This window comes from Phaethon aethereus (assembly GCF_964289735.1).
Source record: "Phaethon aethereus genome assembly, chromosome: 1".
In the NCBI taxonomy this organism is placed as follows: domain Eukaryota; kingdom Metazoa; phylum Chordata; class Aves; order Phaethontiformes; family Phaethontidae; genus Phaethon; species Phaethon aethereus.
Genome location: NC_138575.1, coordinates 207,020,776 through 207,039,949, shown reverse-complemented (window position 1 = coordinate 207,039,949; position 19,174 = coordinate 207,020,776). Strand labels below are relative to the sequence as shown.

At 40.5% G+C, this 19,174-nt stretch overlaps 1 protein-coding gene across 1 annotated transcript; it reads right to left on the bottom strand.

Moving 5' to 3' along the window:
* Nucleotides 1-353: 353 nt before the first annotated feature.
* On the bottom strand, nucleotides 354-6,896 carry LOC309414463 (interstitial collagenase-like; the record flags this gene model as incomplete). The annotated part of the gene is made up of 10 exons (XM_082011793.1): nucleotides 354-454; nucleotides 655-758; nucleotides 1,634-1,793; nucleotides 2,406-2,539; nucleotides 3,721-3,940; nucleotides 4,543-4,704; nucleotides 5,552-5,683; nucleotides 5,780-5,928; nucleotides 6,402-6,646; nucleotides 6,792-6,896. 10 exons carry the CDS (start codon nucleotides 6,894-6,896, stop codon nucleotides 354-356), a joined length of 1,512 nt encoding a protein of 503 aa, XP_081867919.1.
* Between the last annotated feature and the right edge of the window lie 12,278 nt (nucleotides 6,897-19,174).

Below are 19,174 nucleotides of genomic sequence, written 5' to 3'. Positions count from 1 at the left end.
GGACACTGAGCCCTGCTAGAAATGGCAGTGGCATCCTGGTGCCATTCAGGCTTGTGTGTGGTTATATCAGATGCCTTGTCTTCAATGGACTGAACCAGAATACATGAACACTGCTATACTTGAGCAAAATACTTTATTAATCAAAAACAGCTTGATTAATAAATAGTTGGAAAACAAAATAAATTAAATCTGTACATTAAATTTTACATTTTTAAGGTTTTAAATAAGATTTATCAAAGGCCATCATTTCAGACTTGGATGCACAGTAACAGCTGGGTGATATTGTTTATAACCAAGGAACATGAAAAAACATTTCTGGTACAAATACAGCCTTGCACCATCACTTAATATTTCTAGCAATTAAACCAGCTGTTGCTCTTCATTATACGGATGAGTTTCTTGTTCTTGATGTCAACCTCATACTGATTTGATCCATGGAAAAAGTAGAAATGTCCTAGAATTGGAAGGACAAAATATTGGTAAATTAATATTTCCTTTTTTGTATACATGATGGTATACACTTGCTGTTTTCTTGGGTGATTTAAAAAATATATCAGAAGAAACATTTCACATATATATATGCATTTGAAACTTATACTCTTTGGCTGTGGTTCATGATCTTTTTTGGTTTTAATTACATTTTAATTTATTTACCATTTTTTTGAAGGGCAGCATCAACTGTATGGCCAATTCCTTGGAAGTCAGCCGCTATTTTTCTTGGATATCCCCTTTCCATTGCTTGGGTATTTTCATTGAAACTAAATAAAGAAATTGCATGAAAACAAGAAACAAGCATGTGATGTACAATGTTGAAACTAGGTGGAATTTTTGCTAAATAAGCCTACTCTCAGCTGAAAGTTCAGTAACTGTAAGCATCTGTGAACTCACAGAACTGTATAAATCCTGTCTGTGTGAATATTCAGGTCTTCAGTGGCCTATGCAAGGCTGTTTTCAGAACACCAGACTAAATAGTTCACTTCTGTTCCCCGAGACTGCTAATAAAGCTGGATGAGGCTTATACTGAATAACTGAATAATAAACTTAAATAATTATTCAAACTGAATATTTTAATTTTACAGCATTCAATCTATTAAGTGACCCCATGAGTGGAATGTAAACTTCTGGTGTAATAATACTCTTTCAAGATAATATTACAGATTAATCATTAGGGCTAACATTACTGCTTACCTGAACTGTTTCTTACAAATGAAATGTTTAAATCTGTCAAGAAAGCTATGGAAGGAGATTAGTCATTTATACATTTCAGAGAGCACTTTTGCCCCTTAATACCTACTGAATGAATGATGATTCATTCATACTGAATGAATACGTGACATGATGACAAAGTCTACTCACATTATCTTTTTATACTAAATTCATGTAATACTGCTTCCTAATGAATAAACAAAGCTCATTTGTCTGTTAATCACAGATTGGTAACAGTAAATGGATGTTGTCTTTATCTCAGGTGGTACAGACTTTGTTCTGTAAGTCATGAGTTTCAGCTTTATACTGGCTGAGAAGGCTAACAACAAGTGGCCACGGACTTACTGTACAAATACTAATATAACTTGACATTTTAAAAGTTATTTTGATTATTTGCGTATGAAAAAAAAAAAGGAATGAGTTTTACCTCCAGTACTTGTTGCCTACAAATAAATAGGTTTTCCTGGTATTTTGATCATGAACAGCTGCATCAATTTTTCCAACAGTGGTGGGGAAGCCCAGGTTCTGAATAGGCTTGGGGAAGCCTGGCTCTATACTGTAGCCACTGACAGCCCAGTACTGGTCATCTGCAGCAAAACCAGGAAAAGTTAGTAAGGATTCCTGAGGGGGCTGATCACCTTTTCATCAAAGATCCAAAACTTTCTGTATAGTAAATGCCACAAAACAGCACAGATGTCCAGCTGAGAACATGACCCTTTAGAGCACGCATAAGTGTGAATATTTCAGAGCTGTTAGTTTTTCCACTTTTTATAGTCGTTAGAGTGTTATATACTCAAAATTTAAAACTCAACATATTTTCTAGGTGTGTGTTACCTTTAAAAATACATTTAAATAACTTAATGTAGGCAATCAATTTTGTCTCAGCTATGATCTTCTCTCTCACTGTCAGAAGAAGAGTAACATCATATTGTTCAGGGCTGTTGTGAAACAGCATTAGTTAATGACAGTAACAGCATTTTCGGAATGAAAATGGATTTAAATATTAAGAATATCTCTTATTAGTATTAGTGTTAGTGTCAGTATTAGTATAATATTACTTCCATCAATATTATGGATGTAATTGTACTGTAAAAAATTATAGTACAATTAATTACTGTAATGTAATTACATAACATTAGCAGTACTAGTCTAACTTTATTCATTCATAACAAGGACTTATGGAAATGTAAGACAAATACCTTTAAAAAATATCACTCGATCTTTCTTGTCAACCTCATAAGCAGCATCAAATCCAGCTGCCAGTGACCGCCAGAATGAGGAGATGGTGTCATGCTCAATGCCTGAGAAATACGGACTTTTGCGCCAGACATAGCTGATTGATAGAAATGAAAACAGCAGGGCTTCATTATTTGTATTTCACTAGGAGATCAGTGGCACAGAAATGTACTTTAAATCCTACTGTCTGGATGCCAGTCCTCCCTGTGACGCAGAGGTGTCACCCCTTTGGGGGTGCAGTGCTTCGCTTTGCCCTGCTCTCTCATAGACTGCCCTTTCCTACTGGTTGCTCTGAGGGCATAGAATGGTTGAGGTTGGAAGGGACCTCTGGAGGTCATCTTGTCCAAGCCCTCAGCTCAAGCAGGGGCATCTAGTGCTGGTGGCCCTGTGGACCTCTCCACTGGCACCCTGATGGCTTGCCCAAAACAACATGTGATGTCTGTGGTGGTGCTGACAATTGAAGCTTTGTCCCATGTCCCATGCAGGTAGGCACAGATGCATTCTTAATTTCAATTTGGTTACAAAGTTCATTAAACATTCTTGAGAAACATGTTAAAACCAATATAAGGAGGAACTGTTGCTCCTTATTCCCCTTAACAGAAAATGATCTTTTTAAAGTTACAATTCTTCACCATGTGTTTTAGAAGGGAAATCAGACCAAAAAAATCAAAAAAATCATCAAAGGAAGCTTGTTCAATCAAAACACAATTACCAACACAAGAAGTAGGTGAAACTCTGGGCCTGACATGCTCTTCTCCCCCACCAGTGTGGATGTGTCCAGCCAACAACCCGCTACACAGTGCTCAGTGTCACAGCATGCCCCAAAATTTGATTAACAAAAGGGAATTCCTACAGACAGTACCGGGCACTGGTCCAGTGCAGACTCCTAGGTCAGAGTGCCACCAAAAGTCACAGGCGACACTTTCTACAGCACTACACAGCTCCCTGCCCCACACACGGGATGGTGTGGCAAAGATGGTGCTGCATGCAAAGCAGCTGCAGGCTGAGGAGTGACACTGGGATTATTCAGCCTTGCACAGTTTTAACAGGCATGGGTTGATGATGTATGATGGCTTAAAACATTTTACTCACCTGTCAGTAAACTGTGTTACTCACCCAGCCCAGCTGGGCTAGTAAAATTTTGCAAAGTTGCTTTAATACTTTCAGAAAGAAATATCTTAATTTGTAACCAAAGGAAAATGAATTCCTTGAACTGAACTTTATGTTTTGCCTTTGTGAGTCTCACAAAAAAGTGTTGCTAGAAATGAAAGAACTTACCTGTCTTTGAAGAATAGTATTTCCCCACGGAGAGTGGTGATAGCATCAAAAGTCAAATGAGGGTCACAGTCCTCTGGTCTTGTGGGGGTTTTGGAGGGTGTTGTTTCTGTTGGTTCTTCGGGGGGTGACAGTTCAGTTGTTGCTTCTGAAGGTGTCATTTCAGTTGGTTCTTGTGGGGGAAAAGCTTTTGTTGGAAATGCAGGAGATTCCCTGGGGCGTCCTTTGGGAAATAGAGAAGTGTGGAATTGGAAGGTGAATTACAGTGTTTCATGTGGCAGAGCTTCAGGATATACCATATGGAGCAAAATGCATAGTTTTTTTAAGATAAAAACCTCAACTAGTAAATTAATGCCAGGGAAAGTTCCTGGGCAATTTAACTCGGCTATCTGTGCCGTTGACTGTTAAAAAGGTCTATGGCACTGTTTTGCCTGGACTAGCCATTGGTCTCTCAAACTGTACTTGCTCAGGAGTTAATGTAGAGCAAAAAACATTTCCAAAGGACAGTTGTGCATGAGAACACCCTTTTGTGGAAGATAAAAGACAAGTCTGTTACTACAGACATGGGCTGTTCCTATGGTATCATTGGAGAAAGGCTCTTGGACCTTTTGACTTACTGGCACGGGTACAGCCCACAGATTCCATTTTGCAGATGTAGACTCTTAACCACAAAGAAACCAAGAGATTTGCCCAAAAATAATATCAGGATATTAAATTTCAGTATCCTTCTTGCAGTAGAAGGTTCAGTACATTTTAGCTGTTTGGTAAAATTCATTATAAATGCTTATCCGTCATCCACCCAAAAATAATGCTTCTTTTGCTTACCATAGAGGGCCTGAATGCCATCAATATCATCCTGAGGAAGCCTGTAGTCCCTCGTATCCTTTGCCATGTATATAGGATACATCAAAGCACCAAAGACATTGGAATGACCAAGACCTAGTGAGTGGCCCAACTCATGAGCAGCAACAAGAAATAAGTTATATCCTAAAAAAAAAAAATCCAGCACAAAGAACAAACACTAAATATATTTTCTTGCATGACAATGGGATACAGGTGCCATCCTCTCATGCATGATATATCATTCACAATCTTAATAAAACAGCAAAATCTAACTATGTCCCAAGTAAGAGGTTCTCTGGCATCCCGAAGAAGAAATGAGTTTCTAATTATAAACATTTATTCTTGCAGAGAAAACCAATCTGAGGACAGTTTCTGCTCATGTTGCAGCAATTTTCTTGCCAACAAAGAATCAAAATTTCTTTAATGTTAATAATGACTGAAAATTTTAGTCACCTGGTCAGATTTTGGGAATCACAAGTGACATGGAATTCACCTGGTAACTACTTCACAAAGACCAGTAACATGTAACATCATCCCAGGACATTGCTGGAAACCAGAACACTTCACTATTATATTTAGGTATATTTACCAACAAACTCTAGATTTTTTTTTCCTTTGCAGAAGTTAAAGATTTGTATCACTTTAAATCAGGGGAAAAAAAAAAAAAGGTGAGAGCTCAATATTACAACTTTTAAGGTTATCACCTGGGGGTGAAAATTCCCTGCCTTGCAATGTCACGATTACCCAATGTTGATGTGTCATGCTAATCTCATTTCCTTCACTGGAGCTGCAATTGTAGTCTGTGCATTTACTTGAGGGGACTGTCATGACTGCAGGCCAAGTCAAAATATGCAAAATCATTTTACCAAATACACAGACATTTTATATCTCAGTAAATACTGGAACTACTGCCATGGGATCTGTGACTTTACAGTGTCTTCAAGACAATGTCTAATAAAAACTAGGCAACACAATATTTAGGGTTACCTACCATTATAGGTAGTAAATTTGGTCCAGTTTTCATCTTCGTCAAAGTGGGCATCTCCTCCTATCCCACTGCTGGGGGGGTAGGCATGAGCCAGAGTTCCTCCTGGACCATCGAAGGAATAGAAGTCACCATGAACTGAAAAAAAGGGGGAAAAAAAGGTGGTGCCTTTCATCATCTCTGTAAGAAAAAGTGACAAACACTTATCATTCCCAGGTGAGGGAATCCCCTTACATCCAGCTGCAAAGGAGATCATTATATCTGCTTGACCAGTATAGAGCCTGGTGAATCTCAAAGGGGTGACACTGCTCCAGAGCTGAAAGGCTTTTGCAATTGCTTCCTCTACATCAGCTTGTAGCATGTCTGGAGTGTAGTTCAAAATCCTGCGAAATAAGGAGAAAGGAATTAAAAGCAACCAGATCACATGTGGCTGGGGCACACAGTATCAAGGTCAAATATTTTAATCATTGGTTATTATAATTTATGTGTCTCCGGTTGTTTATTTTCAAATTATTTGCTTACATAACAGAGGAAGTTTTCACACTTTTCTTTCACAACTTTCAGAATTCCTAACATATATACACCCAGTTGTATCCCTTCTATCTGCTGAGTATATTATTTAGTAGGTTGTTAACTAACTAGTGTAAACTCCTATTTTGGTATTTTCATCACTGTTTGGAAGCCTAAAGCAAAGGATATGAATAAACACCACATTTGTGGCCCTTTTATCCTGAATGGGGCTTTTATATGGAAATATGCAGGAATAAATAGTAAAGAAACTGTTGGCATTACTTCTGTCTAACATTCACAAAGTTTCCCAGCAGTGTACAGAGAAACATGCTCTAACATATGTTACCGGTATGTCACATCATCTTTCTTCCACCTAGGGCTCTGTGGGAAGGTGCTGTATGAACGGACGTCTGGTATTCCACATCTAGGCTGCTTCATCATGTCCAGTGTCTTAGGATTCAGCTCCCCAGTAACCTCTAGTCCAAAGAACGACTGCATTTCTCGGATTTTGTCAGCCATGAGATCAAGATTCTTTGATTTAAAGAGAGAATTTTTCTCTTCTTTAAAATCATAAAAATTTTCCAGATATTTCTGATGGGGAAGAAAAAGCAACAGATTAGAACATAAATGTTTATTTTCAAATGCAGAGAGCTGTTAATAAAATATTCTACATCACTAATACATCACTATATTTATTTTCTTAATAAGTTTGTTAAGTTCTCTCTGTAGTACTTACCTTAGCAAATTGCATATCTTCTTTTTCCTTTTCTAGAACCATTGGGAAAGCACAAGAACATGCAACATATAGTAACCCAAGGAAAGGAAGGATCTTTGTCTTCATCTTTGCCTCCCTGTCCTATCAGCCCTTCCTAGAAGACCTCTCAATCTCTTCTTCTTCTGTCCAAGGCTCACAAGTGTTTCTCTATTTATATCAGCTCTGTGCTTGCTAAAGTCAGTAACTGCATGACTCAATTTATAACATCCTCTGATTTCCCACAGAAACACAGAAAACAAATTTGGTTTTAGAAACAAGCTAACACATGACAGTTCACCTTGCCCAAAACCTCCTGATTTCGCAATCGTATTTGGCAGTATTTTTTTTCTTCATACCTAAACTAGACCAGTATTTTAAACTTACCATTATCTAAATATATAATCGGTCACCTGGATAAAAATCACCTTATTTTTCAGAGGTGTTGAAGAGACCTGGCTCTTTGTGAGGGACAACAATCTGTAATTCCTTATAGCATCTAATAAGAAACCTCCAGAAACTGCCGCTCAGCTTTCTCAGTGTGGCACCCATGCAGGACCTCAACATGTCAGGGATGAACACCTTTCTTTAGCCCATCTTGTCCCTGATAATTTTAGTGACACAGTTGATTATACAAATTACCCATTTAGCTCTTCTCTTGAACCTGACATCCCGGCATGGTTACAGAACCATCACCTCTGCTGCTACCTAGCCCTTGTTCTCCCATACTTGCCCCAGGAAACCCCAACACCACAATGTAAAGGTCTCAGTGGAGCACCCCAGATCATATATCCTAGTCTGCATAGCCTATCAGCCAAGGGTGTTTTCACAACTAAGGAAGAAATAGCAGAAATTGCCCTAGAGAACTACAGGTACCTTAGGGATGTGGGGGTCTTCAGAGGCACTTTTTAATACATGTCCCCAAAGTCAGATGGAAGATGACGAGTATTTGAGCTGTAGATTCCAAGTTCCCCAATTTGCCAGAAGTCTTACGTTCAATTCTTACGTCCTTTTCTGAACGTGTGTTGTTCTTTATGCACGGGTTGCAGAACCACTCCGTTCCCTCTTTCTTGCCTGTCATTTCTGAAACATCCATCTTTTGAAGCAGAATTCTCCTGTGTTGACTTAGTGTCCAAATGCAAGTTCAAAAGGAGAAATATGAACTAAAAATATTTTACTCCTTTTTGAACATGAGAAAACGAAGGGAAAGAAACCACTTTTCCAGTCAGAGCAAACACATTGGAAACTTGAAAAAAACCAACCCCAGCACCACAGCAGCTGAGCTCTGCAGTTTGAGAGGTGGCCTGGGGAAAAGGCATGGCCTCCTTCCAAAAGAAACTGGAGTTGAACTACCCAGCTGTGCGTGCATGACCCAGGTCAGAGCCCAGGTCCCTGAACCGCTGAGTTAAGCGGCACAGATTTTTATGTCTAAGGCTGCCGTGGGATGAGGGCAGCTTCGTCAATAGCTCACTGCTGCTGTAATGGGGTGCTCCTGCTCTTTCCTTCCTGGCCAGTACTCCTGCTGTTTCCCAGTGCCCTTCTGATATCAAGTGTGCCCTCAGTGATCTGATTCAGAGGGTTGAAGCTATGGGAAAGCAGCCCAGAAAAATAACCCCAACTCCACCAACAACAGTTTTCTGCTTGGTTTAGCAACTGCACTGTCTCCTTAAGGGGTGAGAAGAGCACCTGAGCCAGCAGAAGGAGGGGTGGGATATAAAGGGCAAGAAGGAAAAGGCCAGGCAGTGGAAACAGGGACAGGTATCCTGGGAAGAGTACAGGGAAGCTGCCCGGTTGTGTAGTGCTGAGGTCAGGAAGGCCAAGGTGTGGCTAGAGTTGAACTTGGCAAAGGACACAAAAAGTAGTAAGAAGTGCTTCTACAGGAATGTCAGACAGAAAAGGAAGTTCAAAGAAAGCATAGTCCTCCCTGATCAGCAAGACTGGCAGACTGGTAACAATAGGTGAGGAGAAGGCTGAGGTACTGAAAAATTTCTTTGCCTCAGTCTTCACTGACACTCTCTCTTCCCCCTCCTCTCTTGAGTAGATGGACTGCAAGCGGGGACTGAAGGAGGAAAGTCCCTCTTACTGTAAAAGAAGATGGGGTTCAAGACCATCTGAGGAACCTCAACATACAGGAGTCTATGGGACCTGATGAGATGGATCCCAGAGTCCAGAGGGAATTGGATGATGTAGTTGCCAAGCCGCTCTCCATGATATTTGAAAAGTCATGTCAGTCAGGTGAAGTCCCTGGAGACTGGTAAAAGGGAAACTTTGCACCCAGTTTTAAAAAGTGTAGTAAGAAGGACCCTGGGAACTACCGACCTGTCAGTCTCACCTCAATGCCCGGGAAGATCATGGAACAGATCCTCCTAGAAGCTATGCTAAGGCACATGGAGGACAGGGAGGTGACTCGAGACAGCCAGCATGGCTTCACCAAGGGCAAGTCCTGCGTGACCAACCTAGTGGCCTTCTAGGATGCAGTGACCACACCAGTGGACAAGGAAAGAGCTAGGAATGTCATCCATCTGGATTTCTGTAGGGCCTTTGACAGGGTCCCCCACAATGTTCTTCTCTCTAAATTGGAGAGAGATGGATTTGATGGGTGGACTGCTGGGTCGATGAGGAACTGGTTGAATGGTGGCCTCCAGAGGGTAGTGGTCAATGGTTCAACATCCAGATGGAGATTGGTGATGAGTGGAGTCCCTCAGGGGTCTGTCTTGGCACCAGTACTCTTTTAATATTTTCATCAATGCCATAGACAATGGGACCAAGTGCACCCTCAACAAGTGTGCAGATGATGCCAAGCTGACTGGTGGGCTTGACACACGCGAGGGATGGGATGCCATCCAGAGAGACCTGGACAAGCTCAAGGAATAAGCCCATGTGACCCTCATGAGGTTCAGCAAGGCCAAGTGCAGGGTCCTGCACCTGGGTCTGGGCAACCCCCAGTATCAATACAGGCTGTGAGGGATGAAGGGATTGAGAGCAGCCCTGCTGAGAAGGACTTTGGGGTACTGGTGGATGAAAAGCTGGACATGAGCTGTCAATGTCCTTTTGCAGCCCAGAAGGCTAACCATATCCTGGGCTGCATCAAAAGAAGCGTGGCCAGCAGGTCGAGGGAGGTGATTCGGCCCCTCCTCTCCACTCTGGGGAGGCCCCACCTGCAGTGCTGCATCCAGGTCTGGAGCCCTCATCACAGGATAGACATGGACCTGTTGGATTGGGTTCAGAGGGCCTCCAAAATGATCAGCGGGATGGAACACCTCTCCTGTGAGGACAGGCTGAGAGAGCTGGGCTTGTTCGAGAAGGCTCTGGGGAGACCTTCTTACAGCTTTCCAGTACTTAATGGGGGCTTATAAGAAAGATGGGGATGGACTTTTTAGCAGGGCCTGTTGCGATAGGACAAGGGATAATGGTTTTAAACTAAAAGAGGGTAGAAACCCTGGGACATGTTTCTCAGAGAGATGGTAGATGCCCCATCCCTGGAAACGTACCAGGTCAGGTTGCTCTGACCAACCTGCTCTAGTTGAAGATGTCCCTGCTCATTGCAGGAGGGTTGGAAGGGACCTTTAAAGGTCATCTAGTCCAAAACTATTCTATGATTCTATGAATCTATGACTCTATGATCTCAAATGGGAATGGGGATGTAAGGAGGCAGCCAGGCATGGGTATGGGACGCTAGGACCTCTCCATTTGGCAGCAGCAAGTTAAAAGATTAGCTCTGCTGGTCATGGAACAGCACTCCAAACTGCATTCATAGAGTATCATGTCTGCATTTTTGCAAAGAAATTCCAACACAAAACAAGGCCATTTAAATAGTGTGTTTGTATCTCTGCACCTAGCAGCAGCAGTTAGCATATGGCACTTACCCTCTTTGCTTTCAGCTCAGTGTTCTGTAAACACCCTGCTTGCTGTGTCCAGGGGATCTGGTGTGAAGCAGTCAGAGTGGCGAGATGCAGCACAACCAGTTGGCAAAGATTTTAGCAAGCCCTTTTCAATTTTTCAGAAGCTATTTTTTCTCACTGACTTTTGCATGGCTGCTGATAGGCACGTTACAGCTCCTTCGTAGCTTTTGGCTTCCCCTTCCAGAGTGTGTTGACTGCATGCTAGAGCTGACATACATGGAGTGGCTGGTGAGTGTTGCGGGGGAGAGTTGGGTCTTGCCTTGTGAATGCATTTGGCAGCATAAATGGGGAAAATTCACAGCTGAGGCAGCCTGCACAGCTCCGAAATACGTGAGCAAGTGTGCTTTTTCCTTGCATGCAAGGAATCCAAAGAGGACTTGCCTTCTAGTGCTGACCCCAAAAACACCAGCAGCTTTTAGGGTTCAAACTAATATAGGCACTCAATCGTGGGATTAAATGTTACAGGATGCAAACAGGAACTATGTTGTGGCTTTAATCAGAAGTATAAAGTGCTTGAAAATTGCCTTGTCAGTGTACATGGTGAAGATTTAATGGCAAAGACACAGCTCTGGTTTAAATGGGGTGAGCTGAACTGAAGAGATGACCACACATGGCACATTTGCCTTACCTGTAGGTCTACTGGTTCATGAGTTCTGCTTCAGGGGTGCCCAGAAATGTTTAATTCTTGACAAGGCTGAGCAGGTCAGGTGGCTGTTTCATGCATTGGTCCCATAGGTAACCCCAGCGAGATGCTGATCTCCCCATCTGCCTTGGGAGGCTACTCCCCTCTGTGCCCTGAAGTTGCTGTTGCTTTCCAGCTGGGTTGGAGACAGCACTGACCACAGTGGTGACTCTTGCCAGCTTACACAGCAGCAAAGCAGCCGGGATGGATTCGGGAATACTGCTCATTTCTTCCCTCAGCTCATCGACACTCAGACTCATACGTCCCATATCACTGGCGAGTGCCTTAATCACCACACTCAGGGACAAAAGTGGGTGCTTTCCCAGGAAGACCCCTGCAGTAGAACAGAGCATTTCACTGAAAATCTGCCAACATCGAGGCTAATAGTCTTCCTCCAGAGAACTGTTTGTTCTCTGACAGTGTAATTAGTATTATCCTGTGGGGTCTAGCCCAAGTGCCAGGCTTTTTAGCAGATTTGTCAAAATTCTAGCTGGGAATTTTGCCATTTCTTATTTTTATATGGCTGAAATTCCATCCAGTAATGTCAGGCCAGTTCTGTTTGGCAATTTTGACTTATGGAAAGAAGTGGAAGAATACTTAACATAATCATATAAACAATTGTCATTAACTGTATAAACAGCTGCAAATTAGGTCAAAGGAAGCTTGAACAAACTAAACATACACACACTACGATTTCACCTCCTAAACTTATAGAAGGATCTGTAGATGTCTTCTTTCCTACCTCCTCTTCTCTCATACTGTTTCTGAACTCTCACTCTCTGACCTGCCTGTGCCAAAGCAGCAGGATGGGGTATGAAGGTCTTGGACATACCCAGACATGGAAGAAGCCGCTGTTTTTTTCCACTTGAATGAGATTGGGAGATAGATTCATACAAGCAGGTTCTGGGACTTGAGGAACAACAATTGAACAGAAAGATACAAGCCCTTCGCGTCATTATACAGGGCAGTCTTTGCTAGGTAACAGCTAGATAATAGCAAAGAAGTGACTGAGGGAGGCAGGCAAGCAGAAAATGTGCCACGGGTAAAAAAAAGTATGTCTGCTATTGAAAGACTCAGAGAAACAAGAGAATATTTACTGAAAATGAAACACTTTCAATCTATCTATGCAAGACAGTATTGAAAGAGGGCCTGAAATAGGTATGGTTTGAATTCCACAATTTTTCCTGTATATCCATATACTTCCATTCATCAGTGGGATCTCTTCATCCTAGTTGTATAATATAGCGCTGCTGCTAATAATTATGTTAGTCATTTTTCTACTTCATCTGAGTGTTTTGTCCAGGTTCCATTGCAAACTGGGATATGGCATGTAGAGATAGCCTCACAAGCTGATTTTAATTAAACAGGAATTTGGATAGTTTTTTGATGTCTGTATCCTCTCCTTGAGTATTATCAACAACAACAGAGCTGAAATCACTTCCGCACTTGCATTTAGTGCATAAACAATTTCATAAGTTGCATGTCATTTCCTCTCAGTAATGTCTGACTTAGTAGCTTCTTACAAAGACATGGTCACAAAGCAATTGCTGTCCATTAGTGTTATACCATCCATCGGTGAACAAGAGGCAGGCCAGAATCCAATGCCCAAGAATTCTGAGGTTTACAGGAATTAAACTGGAATATGAAATTTTGAAATTTTGTCACCGTACAGATAACCCTTAGTTGCATAAGTGGCAATATACTGGGGACATATTCTGAGTTTAGACACAGCGCTGAGCAATAGGTGAGGCAGAAAGCACTGTGGTTTTGAGACACAATTAGTGCACTGTTTCCACTTTACCATCCTGGCCCCTACTAGAATCAGACTACATCACTGCCTCAACACTCCAAACCATCGAAGAAACTGAAATGTGGGCATGATCCTACCTTTCCTTCTGAAGGGAAATGATCAGTAACATGTTGTCCCTCTTTCTTCTCCCATGCACAGACTTCAATGACCAAGGACCTAAAGCTGTGAAATTCTTATTCTGTTATAAAGGGTATCAACAAACTTCCAGATCTCTGGCTTGGTAGTTAAGGTAATGGTCATTTAGCCTTAAGAAGATTTACTGTAGTCTCTTGGTTTTGTAGGACAGAAAACAAGTCCACTGAAAATGCTTTCCCATGTGCAGTTGGTCATCCCATCTCTTAACAACTGCTTAAGCATTTGACTTAGATATTTACATAAGCCATATTGTTAATATGTTATGCTTTAATGTTATATGAACTTGATTGCAATGCTTTGGACTGAGAGTTAGGAAGAGATAGGGAACTTTGCCCTTTAAAGAGTCTCCAAACTTTTCTGGAATTCCTTCTGGTGTGGAGTAGAAAAAACTTACAATTTTGATAATTTGACATACAAGACCTAACTAAGATATTCAGCCAAGTTTCTGTAACTGCATGAAACTCAAGAAGCCTCCTTAAGAAGCCTGAGTTCTCTGATTCTTTTGGTCATGAACAGGGAAATCAGGGAAGCACTCTAGGAAACTGTCTGTCATCTGCTGTTATATGTAATGGTTATAATTTGAAAATTTAGGCAATCAGCTACTGGAGATCTTGGTCTTCAGTTCATGTTGTATATTTTAATATTAGTATCTTATACAACATCTGCTATCTTTCATGTATGCTACTTAAGAAAAAAGTCTTCTGGATACAGATGACTTGTGATAGATGGAACATATTTATTTATTCAGGTGCAGAGACTAGAACAACTATTTTAAATATTGAGTAATGAACTTGACCAGTGATTGGTGCAGTCTTAAGCTCTGTGTTGCAGGGGTCCATTCTTTGAAGGAGATTTGTATATTAATAAACTTGGAATTCTTTGACATCTTCATATCTCCTTGACCCTTTTTTGATCTGGATATGATCACCAATGATCCTTAAATAGCTGCCAGTAGACCATGAGTACCAAATATGAATTTTACCTTCATTACTTATCATCTTTAGCTGGAGATCAACATCACTTGTGCAATCAATAATTTCTTTACTTTGAAAAATTTCTGTCAGATAGCATATAATATTCTAACTGTCCCCCTGTAAAAACATATATATGTGGCCACCAGATGCATTGGAGACATTTGGGAGTTATTGGTATGCATTTAACAGCCTCTCAATTCGTTGTCTTGTCCTCACTGTACATGCCTCATGCATCGGCTCTGCTTTCTGAGGAAGCCATTTACCAAAGAGAGCTGGAGGCAGTAGGGAAACACACAGAACAGTAGAAGACACCAGAAGTAGGTTCAAAATTTCTGGTGCCTCCACCACTGACAAAAATATATAATTTTCACATGGCCTATACTTCTGAATCAAATGGCTTCTTTCCTTTCAGATGGCACAAAAAATCACAAGGGAGTATCTGTCTCCTGTGGAGCTGCTCACCTGCTCAAAAGTGCCATCAGCCATCCTAAAGCCCTGTCTGCTCCAAGCAATCCTGCACCCACAAAGGTTTCATTTAGCAGAAGGATATTTTTAACAAAGTCGTGAAGAGGGAAATCATTAGATGCTACCACAGGCAGCCAAGGGTATAATTTATCAGCTTTGTAATAATATTGGCAATTAATTGTTTTTAGAAACATACTTCTAAGATGTGAAGCCATAGAACATAGGACAATAGCCAGACACAAGCCAAAAGAATTTAATATGTGTTATATGTCTAAAAGAAGGAAAATATTGATTTAGTTTAAACTCTTGTTAAAAAAAAAAGGCTGGTCAATTTTTCAAACCACTTCTTTAAAGATGCTTACTATGTGAAGGTGTTGTCATTGTGCATTTGTGGCAATGCTAAGCTAAAAGGAAACAATCAGCTTTTCACATCTCTTTTAAACCTGAATACCAAAACGCTTATTTTGAATATCAGTTCAAATAATCAAACACCACGGTTAACACATTAAACTGCCTTGGAACACAATTCCAAGAATGTTTCTTGACTAAACAGAAGGATTAATTTTAATAAATACTGCAGATATTAAATTCTTGATCTATTAATTTACATAAAAATTGCTTTGAGTATATGATTCTTGTAGTTAACAGAGAACCCCCTGTGATCTCAAGAATGCAGACTCAGGTCAAAGCAAATAGATGAAAAGACATTATTAATATGTCACTTTCTGGCAGTGGCTTCCTTTAGCTCACCACTAGCTGCCTGCACAGAGCTTACTGCCCTCTCAGAACATCTAGCTGAGATATTCAAATTAATTCACATTGCAACACCCAAAATAAATTGGACTGTTAAGCCTTTGTAACTTTAATTGTTTAATCAAATTCAAGGGATTTGAGTGAAACATGTCAGGGAGGCATCAACTCTACTCTAGAGCAGAGGGGTGGAGTGGTGAACAGCAGTTTCCCCAGCTGGCATTGCTGAGGATGGTGCAAGAGCCAAGCTTTGTATGTGCAGTCATGAGTAAGGACAGGGATTACGTTTCAGAAGTTAAATTAAATTATATTTTCATGCTCACAATGTTCTCAAGGAATTAGACTCACATGACTTGGTTGGAAATGGTTATCCAGTGGCCTCCAACTAGTTTGAAAAGCACAAGGGAGTCTCATCAGGATGTTGCTTCACGATGATTTTGTAAGACTTGATCACAGTCTTTTGTCTCCAAAATCCCTTAGGATAATGCTTCACATGCTAAAGACCCAGTAAACTTTTCTCAGAGCTACGAGAAGTAGTTCAGGTGAGTGTGAACAGAAAAAAGTGCCCTGGGTTGTCACAGAGGTTGAGGAATGAAGTAATAGGCAGCTGTGTAATTCATAATGACTGTTTTTTCCCTAGATCATGCCTTTATAAGACATATAAAGCTTATCGATGCATCTCCTCTGTCCTTACTATAAACACCTCATCATAAAACTGTTATCATCTCCAGATCACACGTGAACTTTTTGCAGTGGAAGACACCTCATTCAGTGCATCATGTACTCTCTTGGTAGCTGTGTAGGAGCTAAGGGAGACTCACACAATGCCTTTCAAAGATGAGCGGGAAACTAAATCATGTGGCTGTGCTGAATACCAAAACCCACAGCATCAATGCATGCACAGTTATGGCACATTATGTTCTCCCTCCCAGTCACTAATCTACCTACTGTCCACAGGTCAAAATTTGTCTTTCCCTTTCTTCCAGAGATAATTAGGGAATTTTTTATTTCCACGGGAAAACTTTCGTGAGCCTTACCTGTCTCTTAGTAATAGCTTCTCAGCCCCACATATGACAACTATCTTTTCCTATAGAGATGATTACTGGCTACACCTGTAATTAAACTCTAAATAAATAATCTCATATTGTATTTGATTCTGAAGCCATCTGCTTCTTTTTCACACCCAAAGTAAAGTTTGTTAGTATGAAAATTTATCTGTTTAATAAAAGAGCTTCTTTTATCTATGCTATTTAGCAAATGGATACCTACAACATAAAAAAAAATAGTAATCCAATTTAGTTTAATTAGTATTAAAAATATCAAATTGCCACAGGGAATAGGCTGTGATTTTTAATATTTTTTGCGTATTTTTTCATATTTTAATGTTTCTTGAAGTGGTCACTGATCTTTGGACTTGCACTGCAAAATACAGGGTTAAAATTTCCTCAGGTGACACAGGAATATCCTTTCAGACACTGGTATTCTCAAAGGAGCTACACTGGGGAATTTGTCTTTGCAGCATCCGAATTTTGTTCTGTTAGAGCTGGGAGGCTGTGTAAAATGGATCATTAGTTCATTCCTCTAACATCTGTGCCATATATTCTCTTCTCATTTTACCAGAGAACATAAATAATACTTGTGAAGCAATTAAAAATGCAACAAAATAGAGAGGTATTGCCATTCTATTCACACTATATGGAAGAAGAATAAAGTGAATAATTTCTTTGTTCTCCAGGTATTATTTTTAGTTGAAGACATGCAGTGAAAAGAGAGCAGGATCATTTAAAAGCTTGATTTCTTTCTGTTTTTTGTCTGAAAAACTTCATTCTTTTGACATGTCCAAATCCTGCAAGAAACAGGCGTGTCTTCCTTTATATTCTGGAAAAATGTAAGTATGAGGAAAAAAGCAATTCATTCAAATAACAGTTCATCCCAGTGCATCTGAAACCAACTTCTGATAAAACATCTAGCAATTATTTTAATGATTTATGTTTTCTGAAAACAGGTAGTGTTTGTTCCTGAGTCCTCCAAAGGACTTCTTTTCTCCTTTGATGAATATTTAAGAACATACTCACATGTTATTGTTGGCTAAAATTAAGAAAACTTTAATTGACATGAAAGATTGATCATTTTATGTAAAGTGAGTGAGGATTTGGTCTGAATTCTCTTTGGTGTTAATAAGAATTTCACAGGTGAAAGCAAGAAAAAATTCCCCTAAGTTTCATTGCTGCAATAATGGCTTAAACATGATTCAATTTTAATAAAAATCATAGTTGGGCAGATAATTCAATAAATTGCTACCCACTTGAGAAATTCCATGTAATATGAATTAGTCACTGAATGTGTGTTAAAAGTAATCATATAAGACTCTTAAATAGTTAATAGAGAATTTTTCATTATTTCTCAAACATAATATGCTTGGCAACTCCTTGTTTTTCTTTCCTCCACCAAGAAATCTCTCTTTGCTTTAGAAAATACACTAGTCAAATGCGGTCAGAATTTCCCAGATCATATGTTAGCTCTTCCAAACTTCTACATCACCTATTACTTCATATATTTAGAAAACAGTTTCCTGCCTAAAGCTGACAAATAAAGGGAAAGGGCTTATTTGCAACAAATTTTTAAGCCATGTTAAATTCAGAGGGTGGTGAGTGCCAAAAGCACTGAAAACATTTGAGGTTAGTTTATTCTCCTGAACTTGGCAAGTTTTGATTGTTAGTTTTACAATTTTTTTTTAACACTATTAGAATTAAGGCATGAGTCCTACCAAGTATGTATTGTTTGATAAACATATTTTGCACTTAAGAGGAAAAAATAATATTTTTTTCCTTAAAATGCAGTACATACATAAAAGAGTAAGTAATGTTCAGCTAAGTGCACAGAAGTGGAGAGACCTAGCCGTTAAACTTACAGTGGTGCCACATATGGTATGTGCATCCATCCGTGCTGTTTACTCATGAACCTGCCTCATATATAGAGCAATGCAGTGAATGTAAACACATGCATATAGATGGGTAATAATGATGTAAGAATAAAATAAGAAGCTCAGATGCTTCTCACTCACAGGCTGTCTTGCCTGCACCGGCGTCAGGTCAACCCCCAGTATCAGTACAGGCTGGGGGATGAAGGGATGGAGAGCAGCCCTGCCGAGAAGGACTTGGAGGCACTGGTGGATGAAAAGCTGGACGTGAGCCGGCAATGTGCACTCGCAACCCAGAAGGCCAACTGTCTCCTGGGCTGCATCCAAAGCAGCGTGGCCAGCAGGTCGAGGGAGGTGATTCTGCCTCTCTCCTCCACTTTAGTGAGACCCCACCTGGAGGCCTGTGTCCAGCTCTGGAGCCCTCAGCACAGGAAAGACACGGACCTGTTGGAGCGGGTCCAGAGGAGGCCACAGAAATGATCAGTGGGATGGGACACCTCTCCTGTGAGGACAGGCTGAGAGAGCTGGGGTTGTTCAGCCTGGAGCAGAGAAGGCTCCGGGGATTCTTTATTGCAGCCTTCCAGTACCTAAAGGGGGCCTCTAGGAAAGATGGGGACAGACTTTTTAGCAGGGCCTGTTGTAATAGGACAAGGGTTAATGGTTTTAAACTAAAAGAGGGTAGATTTAGGCTAGATCTAAGGAAGAAATTTTTGACAATGAGGGTTGTGAA